Here is a 15,712-nt window from a genome sequence, read left to right as displayed (position 1 = left end):
CACATTTTCATACAAGGAAATGGGTTAGTGTGTAAAATTATAATTTTAAAATCGATAAAATAAGAAGTGGATGAAAGTCTATAGTACAAATATTTTATTTTTTTGAAGTTTATTTATTTATTTATTCATTTATTCTGGTGGCGGGGGGAAGGGCAGAGAGACAGAGACATAGAATTCCAAGTAGGCTCTGTACTGTAAGCTCAGAGCCTGACCCCACGAACGGTGAGATCATGACCGGAGCTGAAACCAAGAGTCAGACGCTTAACCGACTGAGTCACCCAGGTGCCCCAGCAATGCATTTTTAAAATAAAATTATTTAGCAACAAATAATTTAGATATCTTACAATTGTTACAAAGAAAATTTACAGTATATGTGTTACCTTTGGCTTTTCTTAGGATTTTCCTCTGTGCTCCCTATTTCTTGTTCACCCCGTGTCTTTCACCCTCCCATGTTAAGGCCAAAGTACCCAGGGGCGTTTTTTTTTCTCCCAGTAGTTGATTTCCATTGAGGGGCTATCCTAGGTGTAATGACAATAATCATCGAACCTAGAAAGCAGAGGCTCACAATTTACATGAATTATAGCCTCTGTTGACATTTAATTGAGTGTTTCTAACCCATTTAATCTTATTAGGTAGGCAGTATTTTCATCAGTTTGCAGATAGAGAAACCAAGGTCATGCAATCTGCAAGGGGCAGAGTCAGGACTCAAAACTATTTAACTCCAAAGCAATTAGTGTCTGTAATTCCTCTGAGATGAATTATACTCCAGCTGAAGTTATAGATTGTCCTCCCAGGTTCATCATTTCTTGGTGTAATCAACCAATAATTTTAAAGATCTTTTTTTTTTTTTTTTTGTATCCAGAACACTGTTATGTAGTAACTCCACGCAGAAGCATTCAACTCCCTGATCGGTTCTCTTACTACTGATTCCTATATGGTCAGAATCCAGGGTACTGGCAAGTTTTGTTCCTTCATTCCTAGTGAACTTTGAGTGGAAAGAAAAAAAAAAAAAAAGGACAGTCCATCCTTGATTAGGACCCATCTGAATCCTCTTTACTTTCCCTTTGACTCCTCCCAGGCACTCAGCAAAGGTCAGCTAATGAATAAGACCTGAATTGTTGGCTAAAAAGACAGTGCTTAAGAATCTACAGCATTCAGGCGCCTGGGTGGCTCAGTGGGTTAAGCGGCAACTTCGGCTCAGGTCATGATTTCGTGGTCCGTGAGTTCGAGCCCCACACCGGGCTCTGTGCTGACAGCTCAGAGCCTGGAGCCTGTTTTTGATTCTGTGTCTCCCTCTCTCTGACCCTCCCCTGTTCATGCTCTGTCTCTCTCTGTCTCAAAAATAAATAAACGTTAAAAAAAAAAAAAGAATCTACAGCATAAATATTTGCAGCATCTGGTGGCAGTGTGTGACCCCTGGTAGGGGTTCCTTAAATGTTTATCGAAGGGAAGGGCATTTCCACCACTTCATTAATTCATTCAGCAAAGTATTTATCAAACCTCAACCATATTTTGGAGGGGGAGACGGGGGCTGTTGGCACAAAGCCTGACACGGGGCTCAAATTCACAGACCGTGAGATCATGACCGGAGCCGAAGTCAGATGTTTGAGCCACCCAGGTGCCCCTAACCTCAACCATGTCTTTCAAGGACACATAGTTTAATACAGTAATGATTCACACCCGGTCTCTACTTTGAAGGATTCTGGGGTCTAGAATAAATTGGGTGCACTTAACAACGATACAGGACAGAAAGCAGTAACTGCTGATAGAAGACTGCCAGTCAAGGTTTTTGACACTGAAGAAGTTGGGAAGACCAGGAAAAGAAGTTCTTTATCCCTTAAGTTGGTTTGTTTCTTTGGATAGCTTTTTTCATGCTCTCTTGGCAATCTCATGGCCTTAAACTTTTTCTTCTCTGAATTAATCTCAAATCTTTGTTCTGATTGGTCTTCCTACTTTCCTTCTTCCTCCCAGACATCGTCCCTATTTAAATAATCTGCTAGCACTGCAGACCCCATGTATCAAAACCTGAACTCATACTTCTTTGCCAGATCTGTCCCTGACTTCTTTTAAGATGGGAAGAGAAAGAAACATGGGACAGAGAAGTGAGAAGTAGGAAATTCACAGCACACAGAGACAGAGAGACAAAGAAACAGAGACAGCACCTAATAAAAGTCTCTGGGTTTCTGAAATGTGTTCTTGTACCACCTCCATCCATTTCCCAATTTCTATCATAAAAGTGGAAAATGTTGACCGTCCCTTTCGGTTCTTTAGCTACAAAAGGTTTCAAAGTCAAGGGGAAAAACCTTCCACTTGATGTTCCTGTGAGAGGGCATTTAGATCCTCACTTCCACGAATATTGTCTGAATTCCTCTAAAGGAGATTGGCCAATGCAGTAGTAGTATAGAAAATAATGGCAGACTACTAAATGTCATACTGCTTAGTAAGATTAGAATTTTTTTAAAAAGGCGGAAAAAAAGAAAAAAAAAAAAAAAAAGATGGGAGAGTACAGACCAGCTCGATTATTGCTAACGTTTTTGGGAAGCTTTCCTCTTCCTATAAATTCTGTCCTTCCTTTTCTATTAGCGACACAGTAGTAAGAACCTAGAGGACACTAACACACAGTTAATTAAGGGCACAAAGACATCCAGTGGATGGATAACTTGAAATACTCTGGGGGCTCATTCATCACTTCAATGCCTTTTACTGGGACCCCGAAAAGAATAAATTATGTGCGCATGGCAAACTGGCTAGCTGTTCCAGAAAGCAGTTGCCCCATCCTTCCAGGCACAACTGGACACATTTTCCAGAATCTCTTTCAGTGTGATTGGCCATACAACTAAGTTCTGTCCAAAGGAACGTGGCAAGGGATATGCATGACTTTTAGGCCTGACCCACAAACATTTTCCATGGGTACCTTTCCCTCTTCCTCTGTGGGCTTCTTCAACAAGGAAGACTGTAAACTAGAGACAGGTAGCCCCAAGATGGAAGGAGCCTGGGTCTCAGAATGACTGGGGAGAGCTGCCCACTGACCAGAAACATCCACACTGGGCTTTACATGAGAGAAATAACCTTGGAAAAGTCATACAACTGCATTCCAATTTCCTCAAGTCAAGGACTTGTAATAGTGCCTGATCAGGAGTGAAACTCAATAAACACTAGCTGTCATCCACAAGAGTCCAAAGCTTTTGGGATGCAGCAAAAGCGATCCTAAGAGGGAACTATACAGCGATACAGGCCTGCCCTCAGAAGCAAAAAAAAAATCTCAAATAAACCACCTACCCTTACACATAAAGAAGCTAGAAAAAGAACAACAAAGTCTAACACCAGCAGAATGAAGGAAATAATAAAGATTAGAGCAGAAATAAATGATATAGAAACTAAAAAAACAATAGAACAGATCAATGAAACCAGGGGCACGTTCTGAGAAAAAAGTTAGTAAAATTGATAAACGTCTAGCCAGACTTACCCAAAAGAAAAGAGGGAGGACCCAAATCAATAAAATCACAAATGAGAGAGGAGAAATAACAACCAACACCACAGAAATACAAACTATTACAAGAGAATATTATGAAAAACGATATGCCAACAAATTGGGACAACCTGGAAGAAACGGGTAAATTCCTAGAAACAGATAAACTACCAAAACTGAAACAGAAATAGAAAACTTGAATATTAGCCGTCATTATCAGAGGAAACAAAGTTTGCTTAATTTCCTAATTTTGGGGGGTCCAAGTGGAGCACTGGAGCCAGGGGGGTTAGTGAACATCACTTGTCTGCATTTGTCTGTTACAGAACACCAGCTGGCACGCTAGTATGTGTAAGTAGTAGGACCCTGTCAACAGTAACTCAGAAAAAAATACTTTCTTCAGGACACCAAGCATTAAGTTTTATGACGGGTCTCTTGCTAAAACACTCACGTCTAGTAAGAATGTGAATATAGAAAGAATGTGCTACCCCCTTCTTTCTCTCTTGACTCGGAGCATTTGGGAACATTTAAAAGTTTCAACAATCCACATCATGTCTGTGGTTTCAAGTTGACACAAAATTTGTACAAAGAATACTTTGTGCGGTTACAATATTTAACTGATACAGTTTAATAATAGTGATAATCAACTTTTATTGATTTTACATAAATAGCTTATAGAATGCCTTTCCAAATCAGGTTTTTCCAACATATTTGTTACAACACACAACATTTCTTTACGAAAGTATTTGTTAAATCTTCTTGCACAGAATGTGGGGGAAAGTGAAGGGAGAGGAGAGAAAATAAGATTTCAAAGCTAATCTTCAGTGATAGGCCTAAATTTTTGGCAATTACTTCCTTTCATAGGAAATTACAGGATTGTAACTTTGAAACATATCAAAAGTGCAGTGCATCCTTTTAATTAAAAAAGCAGTAATGTCAAATATATTACTCGGGCATCAAATTTCCCTTTCTAAATATACTCAGGTTCACATAATACTTATTAAACAACGGTTTAAAACAATAACCATCAAAATCTTAAAATAGTCCCAGGTTTGGATTAAATCATGGTAGCATGAATATTTTCTTAAAAATTCTAGGGGCGCCTGGGTGGCGCAGTCGGTTAAGCGTCCGACTTCAGCCAGGTCACGATCTCGTGGTCCGTGAGTTCGAGCCCCGCGTCGGGCTCTGGGCTGATGGCTCGGAGCCTGGAGCCTGTTTCCGATTCTGTGTCTCCCTCTCTCTCTGCCCCTCCCCCGTTCATGCTCTGTCTCTCTCTGTCCCAAAAATAAATAAACGTTGAAAAAAAAAAATTTTTTTTTAAAAATTCTAGTTTATGTTTTCATCAGTAAAATGCAATTATTTGACAATGTCTACAGAGAAGCTTCCTACATGTAGGAAGGTGATAATCTTCTTATACCTGCTATTAATTAGGTCATTTACTTGGCTGCTAATGTTTTATCAGAGTTTTTTTTCACACTGATGTTTCCACTTGAACAAACACCATAGGTAGTCATTACCATACCAACGCTGAAGACTTAACCATTCCTGAAATAAGGAACCCTATTCCTATTAGTATTTCTTTGTTATGGTGCTTAGTGTTGGTATTATCAAGCATAACATATTTTTCTTAATCAGTATGGGTGGATTAAGGCAAAAGGACATAACCTAGTCCCCTCGATAATTTATTCTCTATCCTTACAAAAACCACTGAGGCTATACAAATTATAGATACGCTGGCTAGAAAGACATAACTTGTCCTTTAGACCAACACTTAGTATTGTAAGCACGAGGTTGAAAATCTTGGTGTTCACAGACAGCATCTTTCCTTGACCTACCATCATGATGAGCAGAACCCACCACGTGGACTTTCAAATACCATTTACCTGCTATGTCTCTTGGTTGTATGTATGTAGATTATTTTTCCTTAACTAAAAATATTTTGTCGTATTCAATAACAGGGCAAAAATCTATTACTCAGTCTTTGTAAGCTCTCCACTGAACAATTTTTCATTTTTACAACCGTTTTCTGCGTGGCTGTTCCACTTTTCTTCTGTCATCTTCTTCACGTAACTAAGTGGTCCCTTCCCTTCAAAGGAGGAAGGATTTTTGAATGAGCCTCCAATTCTATCCCACAAGGTGAAATACTGCCCATAGTTATAGTCAAAGAACATGTGGTGGTCTGTATGATGGGCTGAGCCATTAATAAATGGCCTTAAAAGGTGGGGAACACGGAAATCACCATCATGAATGGAAATCGTCCAGATATTGACCAGGATGTACAAGCCTAAGTAAACCACCTTGTGTAGTGGAAAGATAAAAGGGTATATATGGTAAGGTAGACTCTGAAGGAAGCCATCCACAGGGTGAAAAGCATGACTTGCAAATGGAGTAGGAATCTTCCAGAGATGATGAGGTTTGTGTATGCGCTACAGAAGGAAAGAACACAGTTAATAACCACCTTCACTTTCCAACTTAGCTTTCCATGCCCATGTCATGAGCATGTCATTTCCAATGACCTAACTAAAAAATCTCTATAAATTCGGCAAAATCACTCATGTTATAAAATGCCCTCCTTTACCTCAAACAGTAACATTTTAACATAGCCCCTCCAGACCCATAAAGAACACAAACAAAATGAACCTGGTATCTGTCATGCTGTGGCTACTTGGGTATTTAGTAAGTTACAGGAAATTCTGGGAAACAGAAAACAGAATTTGTAACCATACACTGCTGAAATGGATATAGTTTTTCTCTTTCCCCGAAATATCACTCTACCTTATACACAAGTCTATGATGAAGGCCTCTGTGAATCCAGTAGATCAGCATGTCAGTGAAAAAGAGGAAGGACAGTATACTAACAATGAGCCGAAACCAGCCTAGAAGAGACAACACGATAGATCAGAACCAAGATCCGGCTTCCAGGATCAGAATTTACTTTGCACTTGACTTGTCCATCTCAGTGGACCAAATATGATCCTAGACCTAACACTATCAACTGTTTTGGCTAATTCAATACATGATAAATTAATCTTCCTAATCTCTCTGGTATCTGCTCATTTCCTCATTTGCCTCTCATAAAACCTTAAAGTGCCCCCACCTCAAATATTAAACTATGAAGACATTTATGAGACAGAAAAAAACATATGCTTAAGGCATCTTTCTTATTTAAATCTCTGGGCATAAATAACACTGTTTATTTTTCCTTCATCTTAATCCTCATAAAACATACCTCTACATACTATTTTCCTGCTTAGAACTTTATTTCCCGCTAAATACCTAAAGCCTAGCATTTCCTCCACAACCCAACTTTTTCTGATCTTTCCTGCCTGATCCATTCCTGTACTGACCAGGCTGGTTTACTCAGTGTGCTCCCAACATCTTGAAAGTCTCACCTCTGCACCTTTACTCATTCTGTTCCATGTATCTAGAATGTACTTTCTCCTTTTATATTTACTCAGAGTCCTATCCACTTTTCAAGGCCTAGTCAATTCATCGCCCTACTGTATAATTCTTGTTCCTTCTTTTAAATATCTGCCTCTTACTTGGACAGCAGCTGTGCGGGTGCAAGCGAGCCTGAGGGCCAGTCCCAGATAGACCACTTATTTGCTGAATGGGCAAGTTACTGACACTCTCTGAACATTAATTTACTCACCTATAAGAGGACCGTAATAACAGGACCTATGTCGTACAACCGATATAGAATAAAATGGATTGATACGTGTGGAAAGCTTAGAAGTAGCTGGTACGTATTAACACTCAATAAATGGTAACTACTATTCTCGCTTTCTAATACTAGACACCAGAAATGTCTCTTCATTAAATAATTTCAGAATTTCACAAAAATTTAGTCACTGCAGGACTGGCTACCAGAGAAAAAAAGGAATAATCTAAAGGCCTAAAAATCGGGGATCATTTAAATAAACTATGGATATCTACATAATGTGATACTGTAACTCATACACTATATAAGGTCAATATTTACTGAATGAAAAGATGGCCATATATATATACGCTACTAAGAAAAAAAAGCAAAGTCCAAACCAGTATGTGTAGTAGGGTTTCATTTTTGTAGCATAAATGATGAAGTATACATGCATAGAAAACTGGAGGATGTATGTCAAAAGAGGTAGTTTCTAGGTAGCAGGACAGTGGATTTAAAATCCGTATTTTCTGATTTTCTATAACTATGTACTATTTGAGCTTTTGAGGGAGTCTGAATTCAATAAAGAGAATAGTAAATGAATGCAAAGCTCTATCTCTGATCTATCCATCTTCCCCTAAGCATAATTCCATCCAAAACCAGCTTTAAAATTGATAGATTAGGAAATGTGCATTATGTGGCAAGACATGAATGCATAAAAACAAAGCATTAAAAACAATTAAATGGGGAGCCTGGGGGGCTCAGGTGGTTGAGCGTCCAGCTCTTGGTTTTGGCTCAGATCATCATCCCGGGGTCATGGGATTGAGCCCACATCGGGCTCTGCGCTGACAGCTCAGAGCCTGGAGCCTGCTTCGGATTCTGTGTCTCCCCCTCTCTCTGCCCCTCCCCTGCTTGCACTCTGTCTCTTTTTCTCAAAATAAATAAACATTAAAAAAATTTAACCAACATCAAAAATTTTTAACTGAAAAAAAAAAAAAAAACCCCACAAACAATCTGTAATTATTTTAAAAGGAGAAAAAGAGGCAGATTTGGTTCTTGAGAGAAACCACTCTGTGCCTCATGTTCATATTATTTACTTACCACTTGGAAACTCTCCTACGTCATCATATAATTTGCTGTAACCTCTCAACTCTAGCAGGAACAATGCAACAGTGGGAATACTAATCCACGGCAATGACTGCACAGTAAACGTAATCTCTCTATAGACTTGATTCTGAAAATGAAATTTCCAATACTTAAAAACCACAAAGTCTATGTTAAACAAGACCAGCATGAAATTGATGAAATTGTCTTGGAATGGATTTTTCAACCTCTTTTATGTGAAGGAGCTTACTGCTAAACTGTTTCCGTTAAAATGTTAATACGTGGGAATGCATGTGTAAGAAAGACACTTCTTTTTTAAAAAGTAAATGCGCTAAGTACCTTGAATTCTTGATCTTACTCTTTTTCTCACAAAATCCGCATTCTACACGTCTATTTATAAAATGATCCTTTCTTTCATAAATAACTTCCATCCCCAAACCTCTCTTGATTTTTTCTTTTTTAGTCCTTGGAGGAACTGATACATATAAATAACTGAAATAGAAAATGATTGTAAATAAATTTACAATCTCCTATCGTGTCAAAAGATACACACACACACACACACACACACACACACACACACACACACACATAGTAAAAACATACTTCAGTTTGTGAAAGTCAAACATTAAAGCAAATACACAAATGTGTGCATTTATTTATTCATCACTGTTAGCAAAGAAATTCTATATATCTAGCAAGACACCAGGCTTATAATTAAAAAAGAAAAAAAAAAAGAAGTGGGGTTCATTTATTTGTTTCCATTAAGAGAGGGGATTAGCCCTACCAAAACTATCTAACCCATCTAATGCTGGTTGCAGAAATTTTTCCTAATGGTTATAACCAGTTTAACCTGAAAATCTCACACACAAATACGTATTATTTTTACGGTAAAAACAGTTAAAAAGTAGGTAAGAAAATCACTTACCTTTAAAAACTGTGGATGCTTCATTAATGAATGATCAAAGACAAAATAATAGCTCAGTGTTGCAAAGAAGAAATAAAGGATATAAGCGCCAAGATTTGTTACAATTAGGAGACTAATAGTTTGTCGGAAGATGTCGTCTTCGGGCCACGAGGCTGGGTAGATGTACGGCGTAAAAAAATAATAATCTGCAGCACTGAGTACAAGATCCATCTTAGTCCCTGAAGGATAAGCATGTGCAACAATTATTTACCCATGTTGATATTTTTTAATGCGAAACATTTTTAGAAAAACTATATATGAAGTTCCTGCTTAACGAATATCCTGAAGTTTGAGGACATTCTCTGTGGGTAAGGTTGCAGGGCAACAGGCACTACCCTACATTGCTATGGCCTTGCAAAGTGATACAGTTCCTGTGCAGAGCAATTTAACAATATGTTACCACAATATTCCGCCACCACTGCAAATGTATTCAGCACTCACGCTTCCATCGGGTATTACCTTAGCCAATTCACCAGGGCTAGGTGTAGCTGTTTCCTGACCGGCAGAGTAATTTTCACCATACTTTCAGATATTTTTCATTACCCTGCTCCCTAAACTTGATTCCTCTCTTCTTTTTTTTTTTTTTTTTTTTTTCAATGTTTATTTATTTTTGGGACAGAGAGAGACAGAGCATGAACGGGGGAGGGGCAGAGAGAGAGGGAGACGCAGAATCTGAATCAGGCTCCAGGCTCTGAGCCATCAGCCCAGAGCCCGACGCGGGGCTCAAACTCACGGACCGCGAGATCGTGACCTGGCTGAAGTCGGACGCTTAACCGACTGAGCTGCCCAGGCACCCCGATTCCTCTCTTCTTAATACTAACATGCTTCTTCAGTAGTTCTTCCTGATATATTCCAGCTTGTTTCAAGATCCACGAAGCAACCGGTGGCATTTATTTATGTTCTTGTTGTCACATCCACTTAATCGGAACATGGTTAGGATCTTTGTTTTCTGTCCCGGGCGGAGGTTTCCTGGTTTTCATTAGTTCTCTCTTGGTCCTCACCACCAGTGTAAAACTTTGGCAATCTGTTCTTCTAGTCTTTAAGTCACATGGTGGTAGTGCCCACACCGTCTTCTTCAGCAGGAGGCCTCACAGACACACGACGCACAAGTTCCTACAATATATAACTCCGTGTTCTGTGCTATTACCAATGACAGGTGCTTCCATTCATTCTGTTATTCATATGGGCTTTCATTACCTCTTTTTTTTTTTTAATGTTGCCATATGCAATTAAACCCACAGTAACAAAAATAGTCCCAGCAAATTGCAAGGGGTGGGGGTACCTGACAGGTGCACCAACACAAAATGGGCACCTCAGTCAGTGGGAGTAAGCCCTTGCCACCAAATGAGTTGGAGTGCCCACCTTTAAAAAACAAAAAAACTTCTGGTTTTTCAGGGCTTTTCGGACTTTGAAAGTGTGGCTAAGGGACTATGGACACGTTTCCTTTGTGTGACTTCGCTGCTGTTTATCTAACTCACGTACAAGGATTTGGATAGATTCTAATCTTAGGTGATTTAAAACAATGCTACAATGATTAACCCTACTTTGTGTAAATTTCTACAAGCAGAAAAGCTAGGACAGAGTTGAACTGCATTGGTCACTGTGGTAGACACTGCCCAATTGCTCTGCACAGGAACTGTACCACTTTGCAAGGCCACAGTGCCTATATCTCTACAACCTTAACAGACAATATCATCAAACTTTAAGATGTTTGCTAATCTGATAGCAACAAAAATGATATCTCGGTATATATTTACCTTTTTCTTATTATGAGTGAGGTTGAGCATGACTCCACATATTTAGAATAATTTATATTTTTTTCTGTGAAGTTATGTCTTTATCCCTTGCCCATTTTCCCACTGAGTTGTCAGTTTCTTAAAATCAAATTCTAGAAGTCCTTATTTATTAAGAGTGTTTAGCTCCTTTTCTGTGATAGGCGTTGCAAACATTTTTTTTCTCACTTTGGCATGGAAAGTTTTTTTTTTTTTTCAGGTTTATTTTTATTTATTTTGAGAGAGATACAGAGAGCAAGCAGGGGAGGGTCAGAGAGAGAGAGGGAGAGAGAGAATCCCGAGCAGGCTCCGCATTGTTGGCACAGAGCCTGATGCGGGGCTTGAACTCACGAACTGTGAGATCATGACCTGAGCTGAAATCAAGAGTCGGATGCTTAACTGACCAAGCCACCCCGGTGCTTAGTTTTAGTTAACTAATGCCAAATGCCAGATATTGACATATATCCTTCATCATACACTTAATTCATTCAAATAACAATTAAGCATCAAGCTCTACACTAGATAATGAGCCTATAAAGATTGAAAAGATACAGTTAAAATCCATCTTCAAGATAAGGCAATTTTAGAAATAATTACATCAATGCAAGTGCTATAACAAAGGTATACACACATCTGATTCAGGCGTTAAAGGACATTATCAGAAAGAAAAGTTTAGAGAGAGGCATTTCAAATAAAAGTAACAACTTGCAAAGGCATGGAAAAAAGTCATGCTACATTCGTGACTCAATGGGTGTCACTGGTGGGTGCCAAACAGTGTGACGGGCAAAACAGAGGGGAAAAAAATGTTTGAGGATAAACCTTATAAAAGGAAAGTGGTGTCAGACTGGGAAGGGCTCTGTTGCCCTGCTAGGGAATCGAACTTTCCCTCATACACGACAGGGAGATACCAAAAGGTCTCTGAGCAGGGAAGAGATTATAATTAGGCCCGTACTTCATAGAAACCATTCCATTAGGAATATGAGTATCGATGAGAAAAAGACAGAGCAAGAGCCAGAGCCAGAGATAGACTAATTTGGTTGCTCCTGTGATAGACTAGCCCAGCTCTAAGAACACACATATTCATCAGAGACTGAGCAAGTAAAAAACCCACAGGGCTTGGGATGCCTGGGTGGCTCAGCTGGTTAAGCATCTGACTCTTGATCTCAGCTCAGGTCTTGATCCCAGGGTCATGAGTTCAAGCCCCATGTTGGCCTCAGCACTGGGGGGTGGAGCCTGCTTAAACAAACAAAAAAACCCATAAAACCCACAGGGCGTGACAACCAATTAAATACTGGAATATGAAAGAGGGAGAAATGCAGGATGACTATGAGATTTAAGCTGGCTCATGTGGATGATGATGTCATCATAACCAAAAGAGGGAATTCTGGGAAAGCTGTTATATTTGGGGCCGCAGGGACAAATATATATATTTGGGACACGCAGGGCGTGTCAGGAATGATGGAGTCAGTTTGGGTCTTAAATCTAATTAGCATAGACTAATAAGCTTTAACTCTATGCTTATTCTTAGACATAAAGCAGATTACATGCAAATATGAATCGGAAGTTCAACAGTGAGCTTATACTCGTTGAAGCTGAAGCCATAAGGAGTAGAGACTGCTAAGGGAAATAATGTAGCAAAGGAAGTACACTAAGTCATACCAGGAAACATAAACATCTAAAAACAACCCAGCAACTAGATATTGTGACACCACTAAAGGATGATTAAGAGTTTCCAAACAAGAGTTTACATGTTACCTATAGAGTCCCGTAGCCCTAAGACAATACAGTAAGTACAGTGCAGCCAAAAACAATTCAAACGGTAACCAGAAATCTACTTTAATCAACCTTCAATATCAGACGTGAGTAATAACTTTCACAAGATCTCAGTCCCTAACTTCAGGTTTGCTTTTATCTGAGGACCATGCTAGTTGTGTTCATTTGTACATTCCCTGTGCATAATTGCTGCAACGACAAACCAGTGCCGGAAAGGGAGGCAGTTTAGATACTGTGAAATGAAACCTGTTTTAAGTGTTTTTAGAATTTTGGCTTCAATTAATTTTGTTTGTTGAATGTAGAAATTAAGTATTCCTAAATACGTTGCCGTACTTTCTGACATCTAACAAAGAAATCTTTCGAGATCAGTAACAATATAATCTCAAAATTGCAGTTCAACTTGGAAGTTTATATTCAAACCCACATCTGTAAAATGAGATAACGTATCTTCATTATAGAATTGTTCTTAAGGTTTAGGCACTAAGTTTTAGTCTTTTGGCACTGACACAGAGAAGTTATTCAAGAAACAGGAGCTATTATTACTGCCGCTACGAGAGCCAAAGCTGAGTCAAAATTACTTTAACCTAAGGGAGAAAGAGGTCATTTGGTTTTTCTTTGAAAAATAACTGATAATATCTAGTATCAATATTTACTGTACACTAGGCACTGTAAATATTAGCTCATTTAACCCTTTCAAGAAACCCCATGAGTTACGTACTAGTATTATCTTATGGATCAAGAAGCTGGGCACAGGAGGGGCGCCTGGGTGGCGCAGTCGGTTAAGCGTCCGACTTCAGCCAGGTCACGATCTCGCGGTCCGTGAGTTCGAGCCCCGCGTCGGGCTCTGGGCTGATGGCTCAGAGCCTGGAGCCTGTTTCCGATTCTGTGTCTCCCTCTCTCTCTGCCCCTCCCCCGTTCATGCTCTTTCTCTGTCCCCAAAATAAATAAACGTTAAAAAAAAAAAGTTAAAAAAAAAAAAAAAAAGAAGCTGGGCACAGGAAATACTAGTAATCTGCTTGGGATCATCAAGTAACAAATGCTGGAGCTGGAACTCAAACACATGCAGTCTGGCTGCAAAATCCAAGTTCTATTTTTTTTCTTTTCTTTTTTTTTTAATGTTTAGTTGTTTAGAGAGAAAGAGCAAGCGGGAGTAGGGGAGGGGCAGAGAGAATCCCAAGCAGGCTCCGCAATGGCAGTGCAGAACCTGATACAGGGCTCAAACCCACGAACTGTGAGATCATGACCTGAGCCCAAATCAAGAGCTGGACGCTCAACTGACTGGGCCACCCAGGCACCCCACAAAGTCAAACTTCTTAAACTCGCACCAAGTTCCACTGCCTCTTCATCACTATCTCAACTCTTCAGCTCCTTAATGTTTACAATTCTCAGTGACTACAAATTCACATAATTTTGCATACGATTTTAAGGGGTTTATACCCCACTGAAGTCAGGGTCTTCACAGACCCTAAGTTAACTACCCATGACTGAAACAAAGCTGGTACTATTTTACAGAAACAAAGAAACTTTATAAAAATAAAACACAGTTTTTAATAAAACACAATTAGGCTTAGAATATCGGAGTCTACTCTTACTTTTGCTTTGTTTTAAAAGTATAGACAGTAACGGCTAACATTTGTTGAGAATCAGGTATTATTTAAAAACATTTTTTCTGTATCACTTGGCTTAATTATCACAATCCGAGGAGGTAGATAATTCTGTAACCTTCACTTTAGAGAAAGGGAAACTGAGGGCAGGAGTGTTTAAATAACTTAAGTAACAAGTAACAACGGGGATGTATAGTCTAGAGTCTGTTCTCCCAGCTTCTACATTATATTATCTCTCAAGTTGTACGCATACGGATGCGGCATTCTGAGTATTCCATGCTAATTACATTACATAATGAATGGGAAAGCATTCTGTAAGTGATCAAGGATCATGTACTTATTATTTTTTAGATGCTTATCATTAGGAACCTAAATACGCACGCACGCACCAACGGTGATATAAAGACAGGTAACCTGCTGGAAGGTTTTGGTTAAAAAATATCTGCCTACCGCAAGCTTTCCAGTTTGGAAACTTTACGTACTGACATTTGGAACTTTATCTACACCACCTCCAAATTTATTCTGCTATAACACAGGGATGCCAAGAGACAGGACTTCTTCCTTTTTCGACGCTAACTTGATACATTATTTCCCTTCCCTTTTAGTCTTTACAAACCGCGGACTGTTGTCCCTCCATCCTAATTACGTTGCAGTAACTGGGGTTTGCACTGCAATTGTCAGGAGGTCACAGCCTAATTTCTTTGCCCCTTTAAAAAACAAAAAAGGGAAAAATCCCTCCAAAACATAGGGAAGTCTGTCTCAAAGCCAAGCATTAGCGTTCACTGGACAGACTTCCCTGGGATGAGCGATCCGCAGTAGCCAACTTGTCGTTTTCCTCACGTCCCTCGCCGTGTGTGTTGCTTTCATGTGCGGGCCTCCTCGGCGCCCCGAAACGTCCTCGGGCCGGGCTACAGCCCCCAGACATCGCAGGTCTCCGGTCGCCCCTCTTCCCATCTCCGCCAGCGAGCGCCAGTGAGCGCCCCCTGCGCCCGCACTCGACGCCTCACGGCCTGCGCACGCTGTCAGGATGCCCGGCTGGCCTGCCAATCCCTGCCGTGGGTCACCGCTGGAGCCCCAGCGCCCGCCCGGAGCCTGACACCCCGCAGCCGGTCGTGAAAGAAAGCGTCTGGCGCGCTCCCAACTTCCCCACCTGGGACCCATCCTGCGGATTTCTCTCCCTCCACTTCCCTTCCTCTCCTCGCCCATCCCTCTCCGGAGGTATTCCGCCGCCGCCGCCGCCTGCCCTGCTGGCATCCCTACCTTCCGAAGGTTTCACCGCCGCCGACGTCGCAGGTTGCCTTGGGCCAAAGTGAGCCCAGCGGCCTTCAGCCAGCGGGCCGGGCAGGGAGGGGCGTAGCCAGACACACGCTCCTAGCGGCCGGAGCC

General features: G+C 40.4%; 1 protein-coding gene across 1 annotated transcript; it reads right to left on the bottom strand.

Annotated features, from left to right (window-relative positions):
- Positions 1–5,352: 5,352 nt before the first annotated feature.
- SC5D (sterol-C5-desaturase) lies at positions 5,353–15,706 on the bottom strand. Its single transcript, XM_045483201.1, has 5 exons — positions 15,587–15,706; positions 9,139–9,356; positions 8,208–8,340; positions 6,242–6,342; positions 5,353–5,892 (listed from the first exon to the last, which is right to left on the bottom strand). Exons 2-5 carry the CDS (start codon positions 9,346–9,348, stop codon positions 5,437–5,439), a joined length of 900 nt encoding a protein of 299 aa, XP_045339157.1. The 5' UTR covers positions 9,349–9,356; positions 15,587–15,706; the 3' UTR covers positions 5,353–5,436.
- Positions 15,707–15,712: the final 6 nt, after the last annotated feature.

Source organism: Leopardus geoffroyi, chromosome D1, assembly GCF_018350155.1.
Source record: "Leopardus geoffroyi isolate Oge1 chromosome D1, O.geoffroyi_Oge1_pat1.0, whole genome shotgun sequence".
In the NCBI taxonomy this organism is placed as follows: Eukaryota; Metazoa; Chordata; class Mammalia; order Carnivora; family Felidae; genus Leopardus; species Leopardus geoffroyi.
The sequence above is the reverse complement of the archived record's forward strand: the minus strand, read 5'-3'. Positions and strand labels throughout refer to the sequence as shown.

Bases quoted from the DNA above. Each gene is read 5' to 3' on its own strand.
- SC5D (XM_045483201.1), bottom strand. From the start codon at position 9,348: ATGGATCTTGTACTCAGTGCTGCAGATTATTATTTTTTTACGCCGTAC. The intron at 6,343-8,207 runs GTAAGTAAATAA...TGTCTCTTCTAG, and splicing joins CGTAGGAGAGTTTCCAAGTG to GCTGGTTTCGGCTCATTGTT. The intron at 5,893-6,241 runs GTAGAGTGATAT...TTCCTTCTGTAG, and splicing joins ATCATAGACTTGTGTATAAG to CGCATACACAAACCTCATCA.